We start from the raw sequence: 12,256 nt of genomic DNA, 5'->3' as shown, positions 1-12,256 counted from the left end.
ATGTACTTGGAATACACAACAGATATGGCATAAGAAATTGACTGATACACAAACATCTGCGCAACAGGCTGAGCTGGCAGCTTTTATTCTAGCTTTGGAATTATTTTCTTCCGAACCTCTAAATATCATCACAGACAGTCTGTATGTTGCTCAATTAACTTTACACATTTTTGATGCCTATATCTCACCCTCGTTAACACCTTCCCTTTTGATGTTGTTTACACAATTGCAAATAGTACTACACGCAAGGACTAAACCTTTGTTTGTAGCACACATTCGTAGTCATCAGCATCTGCCTGGGTTCCTATCTGAAGGAAATCACATGGCAGACGAGGCATGCAAAATGATGCCTCTAACTATTGTTTCACCTCAGCCTGCCCCATTGACAGCAGGTGAAAGTTACACCTTTTTTCATCAAAACAAAAAAGCCTTGATGAAGCAATTTGGCATATCAATGGCAGAAGCAACTGCCATTATTCAACAATGCCCCACGTGTAGTCTCCAAGCTAATAGTATCCCGCAAGGAGTAAATCCAAGGGGTACTGAGGCTTGTGAAACTTGGCAAATGGATGTCACTCAGTATTCTCCCTTTGCCCCATGGAAATACCTTCACGTTTCTGTGGACACTTTTTCGGGTTTTATTATGGTAACCCCGCAAAGGGGTGAGAATACCAAGCAAACAATTAATCACTGTATTCGATCTTTCGCAACATTGGGGTGTCCAAAAATTTTAAAAACTGATAATGGTCCTGCTTACACCTCCTCTGCTTTTGCTGAATTTTGTTATAGGTGGTCCATTATTCACAAATTTGGAATTCCTTTTAATTCAAAAGGACAAGCAATTGTAGAACGAGCAAATAAAACCTTGAAAATAGCTCTTGATCGGCATATGGGGTCAAAAGGGTTACACCCCCCCCCAATCTCCCGATGTTGCAAAACATTCTAAATACTTGTCTCTATACTATCAACTTTCTTAACCTTACTGGCACACCTGCATCCTCTGCAGCCTCTCGTCACTTTTCTAAACCTCCTCTCCCCGCCTCCCGACCTCTTGTTTACTACAGGCAATTGCCGGATCCACGCTGGAAAGGTCCGGCTCAATTGATTACTTGGGGAAAAGGCTACGCAGCGGTACAAATTGATGACAAGACTCTCTGGGTTCCTGCTCGTTGTGTTCGTCCGTATCACCGCATACCAGAAGAAGATCAAGATGACCCTGCCTTTTCTTCTCCCCCTGACATCTCACTCCTTTTTCTTTAAACTCTTTCTCTCGTTATCTTATGCCTCTGCTCGATTTGTTGCTCACCCTCAGGTGGTTTTTGCACCTCTTGACACTCATGTGACTTTTGTGTTCAAAGACACTCTTCTCACTACTTGCCCCTATGCCTTGCAGCATCAGGGCCAATTTCTTTTCCCTTCTTTAAAACCTTTGATATTAATTCAATACTTATATCATGACTCTTGTCAAGTTCGTCTTTCCTTACACGTAACTCCTCAAACTATTGGCTCCTACTCGTGCATCGGATTTTTGTCCAATAACACCTATTTTAACCAAACTGTTTATCTCTACTCAACACCCTCTGTGGTTTATCCTCCATTATCCTCAATTTTTCTTTCTTGGATGACTCTTGTCCGCACCTCTCCTCACCCATCTTCAAGAACTTTGCTTCGCCATTTTTCATGCTGTTTTCCAGAGCCATGCGATGTGAATACTTGTTTTTGGAAAGCCAAAGAAATTCCAGACTATGCACCAGGAGTAAGCGAGCCTCTCCCAGGAGCAAGGATTCGCCGAAACGCACCGGACTTTCCAAAATACAATTCCCTCATACGAACACACCAGGTACGCTACACCTTCATACAAGGAGTGCCATATGCTCCCACCATGTCGTGTCGACAACGATCTCCTATCAAGAAAAAAGGTACTTTTTGGCGATGGTTTTTTAACAACACATGGCTTCCTGAAGATTCAGAACATTATTTACAAACATTTCATTTCCGTACTACTCAATTGACTGTCAAAAACCCTAAGGCAGTAGATTTGGGACTATATCAGTGTGAAATTGCCAAGATAGTTAAAGGACTTGCCACTTCTGCCAGATTGACTTTATTGTTGTTCCAGAAACAATCCACTCATTCCTCACGAATTCGGCGTGCTGCATCACTTACGTCTAACAATCACAGTTGTAGTGATTGCATCACCACCACAATACACAGTGGCAAGGTCTCTAAGACATTGATATATCATACCATCAAACCTGAACATTGTCAAATTACTAATCCATCAACTTGTAGAGTTAATAATACTGTTTATCACATGTGTACCCTTAACAACAAGATTCAATGTTACAACCCAAAAGAAGCAAAAACCGTTACTACATATGTAATGTCCATTTACACCATTGAATGCGGTAGACAAGAATTACTCAACAAAACTGAGTTTAAATCCCTCAACACGCAAGTCCGCCTCAGTTTTGACGCTTGTTTAGCAATCAATCGCAACTGTTGGAAATCAACTTGTGGGACATTACAATGGGAAAGGAGTCTCATGCTCGAATGAAAATACATGTGCTACAATAACAAAGGGACTTGCTCCGAACGGGACACTTATAGCTTTTGTCCATATTGGTCCTGTGTCAGCATGTGGTCAGGGGATCCACCTGGTGGAAACCATAAATGCAAGTTGGAAACAGGCATAGCCAACAGCAAGTGTCCAAGAAATTCGTGCAACCCAATTACCATAACCTGCACACCTACCAAAACATGGGAAGTAGAATATGGCTTTGGCCATAGAAGCAAGTGGTAGAGACCCACACATTGCGTTGCGCTGGACAGTAACCAAGCAAACTAAGCAATTGCGAACAACTAAAGGACTTTTTTGGTCATTTTATCAGGACATTGAGAAATTGAATATCCCCAAAATACCACAACATATTACTAACACTTTTGTCCAACTAGCAGAGGACATTGCTAACACATTGAATGTTACTAATTGTTTTGTATGTGGGGGAACCAACATGGGGGAAAAATGGCCCTGGGAAGCCCAAGAACTGAATTATTCTAAAATATTAGAGATGGACAAGCTAGGTAATTTGTCATACACAAAAGGGAAAGATGGGGACTGGACTCTTACAACAAATCTTGTGGGAAATGTTTGCTTCTCCAGACCTGTTGGTTCCAAATGTACGAAAGTAGGGAACTTAATTTGCACTGGGAAATGGGAAAATGGGATATGGTGGTCAGGAAAAAATAGCTCAGCTGGACAAGACGAAACTGCTTTGTTTAAAGTCACAAACATGAAAAAGTTTTTGACAAACCCAAACAATCAATCACTCACATGGTTAGCACCCGATGGGCTGTATTGGATATGTGGAAAAATGGCCTATGGACACCTCCCAGCTAATTGGTGCGGAACATGTGTCTTGGGCATTATTAGACCTGGGTTTTTTCTCCTCCCACTAAACACACGACAAGTCTTAGGGGTCCCCGTTTACGACGAAATAGGGAACCACCGCAGAAAGCGCGAGGACGTTGTTTCCTCAATAGGTAAAGTTGTCGTGGGAGGGAACCAAGGCACATGGGGAAATGATGAATGGCCAGCTGAACGTATCATACAAGTATACGGCCCTGCCACATGGGCCGAAGATGGTATGTATGGATACCGCACACCCATCTACTTATTAAACCGACTTATTCGTTTACAAGCTGTAGTAGAAATAATAACAAATGAGACTGTCAAAGGCTTGACACAATTAGCCAAAGAAAGTGTAAAATCTAGAACATACATAATGCAAAATAGACTTGCACTAGACTACCTGCTTGCTAAAGAAGGAGGAGTATGTGGAAAATTCAATTTAACTAATTGTTGTATTGAAATTGATGAAAGTGGTAAAGTAATTAAGGAAATTACTGACAAAATGATGAAAATTGCCCATGTTCCTATACAAACATGGAATGGATTTAATTTTGGAGGTATGTTCGATGGTATTTTACCCAAATTCCCAGGTTTAAAAGCTGTTTTTATATTTGTTGCAATGATTGCTATGGGATGTATACTATTACTTTGCTTATTGCCTATTTTTGTATTCATGATTAAGCGTAGTTTGAATGCCATTGCTGAAGCAAAAACTACTGCACAAATTAATATGATGCTTGAGAATAATGCGTATATGTTGATACCAACAGATGAAAGTAAGCAACCCTTGCTACATTTCTCCCCGGATAATGATTCAGAAGATGACGCTGAAAGAATGGTAGGTGCGGACACAGGAAGCCTGGGGTCGGAGGGCAACTCGCGACCTGAAATAGCACTCACCTCCATGGACGTAAAAGCTCCATGTTTTCAGCTTTAAAAAAGTAAAAACAGAGGAGATGTAGCGGTCATGTTTAAAAGTTGCTAGCTGCATCACATTTCTGCTAAGCCGGCACAAAGCTTGCCCAAGGTTTTGATTCGCAACATTTCTATGCAACATTCTTCGCTTTGCAACATTTCTATGCAACATTCTTCTGTAACATCTTTTTGTAACATGTGAACAAGCTTGCCCGGTAACAAGTACACGTAACAAGTGAACAAAGCCTGCCCAGTAACAAGTGTTTTAACCAATCATGTAATAACACGCTGTAAGACAGAAACCTTTTGTATGATTTTAATAAATACCGTCTCAATCGGCCAGCCGGGGTCTTTGGATCTTGCTGAGCTGGTTGGTGCGTTGCAACACATCATGGAGTCCGTTCTTCCTTGGCAGTATCAGGCCCGCCTAACCTAGGCGCACCCCAGCTGGGGTCCCATAGCCGAGCTCAGTCAGGCTCACCTCTGCAGGGGTTTCGATGCCTAGCTCCGGCTCACCCTTGAAAGGGTCCACACTCAAAGCAGACGAGGTCGCCGTGTGGCAGCCAGCCACACACTCACTCTCAGAGGGGTTTGTGGAATCAAAATGCAGGATCCAAAGCTCGTAATCAAGGCTCGCTGCAGCATTTACTGTTAACACTGGAGAAATTCCCTCGAGAAAATGCAGAGAAAAGGATGCTGTCAGGCTTGTCTCAGCTTGGATGTTTAGGAAAGAAAGACCCTCGAATCCATTTGTAGCAAAAGGTATATTTTTACTTAAATCAAGTGGTTACAGCACAAGAAAAGCTGGATCTGAGTATTCCCGCACAAAGCCTGCCTTTTCCCCTTCTCCAGGGCCTTCCCATCTTCATCAGTTTTAAGAGTCCTATAATATTAGGAGTTTTGGTAACAGCTTTAAGGTTTGATGCCTCTTTGGTGGAGTTTCACATTCTGTTCTCATGCTTATGTTACTGGATCAGCCAGTCTGTTCCAGATTGGCACCTCTGGATTCTGTCATCCTGTCCTCCCCCTCCCCATATTTTATGGCAGGATGCCAGCGAAGTAGGCTCAAGCCATTATAATGCCAGACCTGAGAGATTCACTCATATTTATACATTTGAAAATGGAGGGGATTTATATGCATGCATACACATTGGTAATTAATAACCTAACTGATCTCAAGTTACTTTCTGCCCTTCTGTCATCTAGAGAGGACAATGGTCTTAGTTAGAAGAAATATTTGCCTCTTGAGATTCAGGGGTGCCTATGGGAATGTTCTGATAGCATTTATCACTGGGCTACAAGGACACATTCCTAATGTCTCCATTTGTCTATTAAATAGTCCCATTCATCTGAAAACTGATTTCCCCCCCCCCAGGCTGAATTTCATTCTCATGCTTTCTCTTTCTCAGCACTGCATGATTTCTCTGTAAGCTACTCTTCGTGGCTCATTCCTTCCTTCCCCTATGCCCAAGATCTGTCATTGTTTATGCTGAGATCTAGAGGTTTCTCCAGGTTCCTCTGCCAAAAAGGCCATTGGCATCAGCTTGGAGAGCTTCCACTCCACAGAGCGAAGCTGAGCCACAAAAGTGCTATTTAAAAATGGTTTGGAATGCCGATGTGAAATCACTATTTAGAAAGAAGTCTAGCCCCCTTCTGAAATCATCCAACTTGATCCCAATTGCCGGCCATTACTACAACCAAGCACTGGATTCCTACCTCCTGTCTTCTTCCGAGTCTGATGAAACAGAATCACCTTCGGACTTGTCTGCAGAACAAAGAAAAATACAATATCAAGATAAGGTGTACATCTTATCACTAGAGAATCTGAATCTAGAAGTAGGATTCTGAGGATTCCATGATTTATGGCAAAATATACTATATTTATTAAATATATATATATATATCAAAACATTATTGTTCTTCACATGGTCAGATGTTTAGGAATTGACATTTTTTGTCCACCAACTCTGTCCTTCCCAAAAAGATGGAATGGGCAGATATTTTTTGATGATATTAAAGCTACCATTGCAGGATGTAAGCTATTCCAAATAGAGCTGCCTTTTGCAATTGACTGAGAGGGATTTTGTCAATGACGATGGTCGTCAAGTGGTGAGCCAGATGTTTTGGGATTCGTTGTTGTTGTTGTTGTCATCTTTATGTGAGCAACTAAGGCTTACTTAGCGGACATTACTAGAGACCCAACTCTTGGGATGTCATGAAATATGCTTGCTCTACAAAATTTATCACTAGCATCACAAAATTGCCCAGTGTAAAATCAAATGAGTATGTTTCAGCAAAGAGTGGCAATAAAATCAATTTTTAGAGATTGCTCTATGAGTGAGATGGGTGATCTCTATATCTGATAAATAAATGATTTTTTAAAACATATTTTCCATCAACCATTACTCCCTTCCAAAGGCAGAACTAATAGCAGAACTTACGTGTCTCTTCAGCCTTTGACAAATGGCTCTTTAAAAAATCACAGTGCTCTACCATCCTTTCCTGGAATGGCTCAGTATTAAGAAGGAAGAAATTCTGCTCTGTGGCATTATAGAGTGGCCACTCATCCTTGCTGGCCACTAACCCAGTGGGATTCCTAAGGAGGAAGAAAAGGACATTGATGGAAACGAATCAAAGGGAGAACCAACCTAGAAATAAGGAGAAATTTCCTGACAGTGAGAACAGTTGATCAGTGGAACAGAAGTTCCCTTCAGAAGCTATGAGTGCTTCATCGCTGGAGGTGTTGAAGAAGAGATTGGACAGCCACTTGTCCAGAATGGATATGGGCTAGTTCTAGTTGCCTGCATGGCAACTGCTTGAGCAGGAGGTTGGACTAGAAGAGCTCCAAGATCCTTTCTAACTCTGTTATTCTGATGTAGCTCTTTTCCAAAGAGATTGGTTTTGACTTGAGAAACCACATCCAAGGGGAACTCCCAAAGGGGACTTTGAGGGAGGGGTGGTGTTTGGCTTGGTGAAATCTCTTGTGTTTCCTCCTTGCTGATCCAAACCCAGGTCAGCTCCTCATAGACTCTTGGATCTGCCAGTCCCAATCCTGACACCTTGGACACCCTCCATCTTGTGAGTTTCCCCTTCACTACTTACTCCCTTGCAAGCCTTTGCTCATTCTCTGTGTAGAGAAGCGTAATGAGAGTGGTATGGAATAACATGCACAAACCAGCATACAGGGACACTAAGTAGTATAAAATATAGTAGTTTACTATGTGGAAATATAGAGGTATTCAGAGTCCAGTTAACAGTCCAAGTCATACACGGTTCAGTCATTCAGTTATCAAATAGTCAGTCTAGCAAACAAAACAGCTAACTGTAGCAAACCACAGTATCTCACAATATACCGATCACCGTCTAATAAAACAGAGAGCTAACAGCCATTCTGGCTCCCTCTTATGGCTGTTTGAGGTAACAAGCCAATTACATCTCTTTAACATTTAAAGTAACAGATATGTTTGTTACAATCATAGCTTATATACATTGCCAAGCCAAGCCTAGGGTTGAATGGAAAGGTTTTCTTTGGATTTAAAATACAAATTTTTAGAAATAAAGTGAACCGCTTACCCAGTTCTGGCAAACTCTGCCCAATAATGCATCATCTTACGGCTCAGTCTGGCTTCAGCCTCTGTATATGTTTGATTGACAGGCAGCACTGATTCAAGGGTTCCAAAAACATAAGAAACCTCAGCACCGTGAATTGCCCCAATCCATTCAGGCCAAACTGACCATGAAGGGCGATGTGTGAATAAATAGGCATATACAGGACTCCCAGTTTTCCTGATATTTCCCACAGCTTCCCTAAATGGGCATGCAAAAACCCAATCTGTATAGAGGTGGGACAGAGCGGAGCGGAACTTTGCTGGGCCATGTTGTCCTTCACTGTACTTCAGTGCAATAGCCTGAATAACATCTTCAGTTGCATTTGGCACTAACTGATGTATCCCTTTCAGAAGCTGCACCTGATTGATGAGGTAGTGGGTGATGTTAGGGAAAACAAAGTGGACAAATGAGGCTGCTTCATCAGAGGTTTCACCTATGAGGACTGGTTTGACCTGAATTTGCCCCTCCTCCATCAGCTTTTCTGGTTCACCAAGCAAAAACTCCCCATCTGTGGTTGGCACGAAGGGAAAATTCGCAAGGAAGCCACCTTTGAAGAACAGAGATGTTTCATGCCGAATAAGTTCAGAAACATTTTTGGTTTGCAGACAATGCCCTATGTTGATATTATTGTCCTCGGAGCAACCTAGCAGATGAATAAATTCCAGTGATAACTGTTTGGCATGCTCAGGAGACCTCCAAGCCCAGAAGGCATTGGCTGTTCCGCTCTGGATCACCGCTTGGGCAAAAAGGTCCTGGCTTTTTGGTGCGAGAAGATGGAGATTCACACAAGATCCTCCAGCACTGTGGCCAAAAAGGATCACCCGAGAAGGATCTCCGCCAAAGGCAGCTGCATTCTCTTTTATCCACTTGAGGGCCAGCTGTTGGTCCAATAAGCCTAGATTCCCTGGCACAACTGGTGGCAAATACAGAAAGCCCAGGGCTCCCACCCGATAATTGATGGTGACCACAATGACATTCTCATTGGCAGCCAAGGATGCCCCATTGTACATATCCAGAGAAGACGCGCCCATTAAATATCCCCCTCCATGTATCCAGACCAAAACAGGCACTGGTGAAGTAGGTTGTGGGTGTGGCACCCAGATGTTGAGGGAAAGGCAATCTTCTGACAGTGGTGTTTTAGGAGACCACATCTCTGATTCAGGAATATCCCAGAGAATTAATTGAGGACAGGAATTGCCAAAATTGGTGGCCTCCAAGGTTTGACTCCATGGCTGATGTGGAAGAGGTTTCTGGAGACGCAACTTCCCCAGGGGAGGCTCAGCATAAGGAACGCCTAGATAGACTGTCACAGATCCAGGGCCAGCCAGGAACTGCTTGCCCTTAATAGGGCCACTGCTGGTTATGACCACTGTGTCTCCCTTAGATGAAGAACTGGAGGCTAATGGAAAGGGAAGGAGGAAGAGGAGGAGGCAGCACAAGAGAGACCGGCATAGTAGACAAGGCATTGCAACAGTAGGACGAGTCGGTTGACCTGGAAAATGTTACAACCAATATGAGATTATTCCAATACTGTATAAGCACACCTTACGCCAACTCATGATTACTTTATTGTGATGGTGGGGATCCCTTTTTGCTGAGGACACCAATGGTGAGCAGGGAATGACTTAGTCACCACTGCCCTTCTCCATGATGTAACTCCAACGTTCTAGAGGAACCGCTTAGAACTCTTGATTCCTGATCCCCTTGCTCAGGGAATGGACAGTTTTACACAGAATTGCTAGTAGATCTTCTCCAGGATTCCCAATACAGTGTTGTTATGTATTATCTGTGTTCTAATACAGTTAGAATACAGATAATATATAACATAATAAGTTAGAATAAGTTTCTACCATTCAAGAATCCTATTCTGGAACTTGGTGTACTAAGCCCTATCTTGTAAATTATGATATAACTGAAATAAATAACAATAGAAATTACCCCAAATCAACATTTTTACTGCTCAGAATTTGTTTTAAATCCACCCACCTTGTCAAGCCATAAGAGTCACTGAAACCTAGTGTCAGATACCAGAAACATTGGTAATGGTTTACACCAAGGTCCTCGGTGGGAACAGAGATTCAATCTGATTGGTCGAAGGGTCTGACAGCTCCCTATAAAAGGGCTGCTGTCAGACTGAACCTTCGCTGGACTGTACATAGTTGACTTGTGCTAATAAAGAGCTGTTTGTTACTCTGAAGCCTGAGTGTGCCTTCTTTCACCCGATCTAACACCTAGGATTACCAAAGTAAGTGTGCCCTCTTTTGGGTACGTTGTGCAATAAAATTTCTTAAAAAACCCAGTTGTGGTAAGAATGGCAAAATAAGCAAAATTGTAAAGTATCAGAAAAAAAATGGAGACAGCTAATCTATAAAAGGCTATAAACCAGTGTTTCTCAATCTTAGCATCTTTAAGAGGTGTGGACTTCAAGTCCCAGAATTTTGGGAGTTAAAAGTTAGGTACAACTGAAAAGATAAAGAGCAAACTTTCAACTTCTCCTCTGAACCCGGAAACTCAGTAACTCTGATCACCACGGGATTTCCTGTTCTCTTTCACACAAAGGCTAGCCTCAGAAATATTTTTTAGAACAGCTACTTTCCCCCAACCCAAGGGTGCCCAATCTCTGAGCTGTGGCCCATTACCAGGCCTTGAGACTTTTGGAACTGGGCCACGGAGGTGGCAGATGAGTGTGTGAGCATGCACGCATCCCCACTCACGCAAGCAGCATGCGTGTGTGCCTGCCTCATACACAGATTGTTCCCCTCTACACACACACATGGCGATCCACAACCGAAAAGGTTTGGGAACTCTGCCCCAACCTTAATATTTTCCCATCCACACATGCTTTTCTCAGCAAATGCTCTAGGCTGCCTAAGAAGAATTTCTGTAGACTTCCTGAAGAAGACCTAACATTATTTGTCCTCGAGGAGCAAGACAGACTCCAAAACTGAACAAGTTGTCAACTGTACAGCCAGCAATATTAAAGCAAAGCAAAGTAGAAATAATACCTCCCATCCCATGATGTATCCAGTCCAATTGCACAAGTGCTTTAGGAAATGCAAGTCTATCAGCATCTACCCAGAGGAATATCCCACTGATTTTTAACCGGTCTTATTGCTAGGTAAAGATGATAGGAATTTGCAAGCACATTTCTGAACCTAGAAGAAATGACAGCCCACTCTGAGTTTTATCTTCACTGCTTTTCTTTTCAAATTTTGCTCTCTGTGTCTCAAACGCTAGCAGGCATTTCCTATTGTGGCTGAAGAAATGGTTGTCTCTTTAACATTATGTTTAGCCCGGAATAGAAATAACTAGCCTAAATAGAATTAACCAGCCAGAAAAAAACAAGAAATTCTAGTCCCTTTCCTTAAAATCATCTTCTAATTCTCTGGAAAAAAAAACCACTGTTTTTCAAAAATTCTGCAGACTTACTCACTTGTTAGATTTAACGGGATTATTTGTTATTCGAAAGAAGAAAGCAGCTTCAGAGATGACCAGGCTGTATCCTGCTCACACATACAAAAAAAGATCATGAAAAGAGGAACTTTATATATTGAAGGAAGGTGCATTGACCAACCGGATTCTGTCCATGAAGGGGGAGGAAGGTGAAAGTTTTGGCAAAAGTCTCCAATATCAAAGACATGGAAAAAAACAGAAGTTCCTTCAAATGGGGTGAGAGAACTCCAGAGCAGTCACTATCTCTGATGTGCAACCTGCAGCCTTAAAAAGAGCCATTACAACATCTGTCCAGATTTCAAAGCAACTAAAGACCCTGAAAGCAAATAACAGATACCTGATGTGACCCTAAATGAGATGACTCTAAAAATGTAGTAGGACAGACAGTGTTAGATTGGGTAATGGATAGGCACACACAGGCTTAACGGTAACCACAGCTCTTTATTAGCCACAATGAGTAAGAACAATCCAGCGAAGGTTGAGTCTGACAGCAGCCCTTTTATAGGGAGCTGTCAGACCCTTCGACCAATAGGATTAACCTATTGGTGGAAACCACTGCAGTTAGTAGAAGAATAAGAATCTAACACCCCTCCCCTCTTAGATGGAACAATGCTAACGTAGTCATGCAGGTAGGAGGGCTTTTCGGTAGCTCTACCTGACCACGGCTGGAGTTTCTGGAACCCGTTCACTCGGAGCTCGCTGCTGGCCTGCAACAATACCAGATAAACTTCCCAGTACCCTCAGGCTTGAGCTCACTGGGGAAGGAGTGAGTGTTTGCTCCGTTTGGGTAGGGCTTTGGCTAACTCGTACAGGAGTTACCTCTGGTTGTCTAAGATTGGAGTTGGAGAGGCGGCCATGGAGTTGGTC

The 12,256-nt window shown here is 42.5% G+C and overlaps 1 protein-coding gene across 6 annotated transcripts in view; it reads right to left on the bottom strand.

Annotated features, from left to right (window-relative positions):
* Positions 1–12,256, bottom strand: part of LOC309396127 (acetylcholinesterase-like) — a 56,939-nt gene that overhangs the window by 5,674 nt on the left and 39,009 nt on the right. For 3 of the 6 annotated variants that reach the window (XM_081960935.1, XM_081960934.1, XM_081960937.1), the window contains exon 4: positions 6,044–6,092. In XM_081960935.1, coding sequence (XP_081817061.1) covers positions 6,044–6,092 — 49 coding nt within the window. Of the gene's footprint in view, positions 1–6,043; positions 6,093–6,768; positions 6,976–7,900; positions 9,429–11,369; positions 11,450–12,256 lie in introns of those variants that run through there. The other 3 variants (XM_081960933.1, XM_081960936.1, XM_081960938.1) reach the window with 2 other exon arrangements.

The sequence above is a fragment of the Natrix helvetica genome (genome assembly GCF_964273705.1).
Source record: "Natrix helvetica genome assembly, chromosome: 1".
NCBI lineage: Eukaryota > Metazoa > Chordata > Lepidosauria > Squamata > Natricidae > Natrix > Natrix helvetica.
Note: the sequence above shows the minus strand (reverse complement) of the source record. Positions and strands in the feature narration are given on the sequence as shown.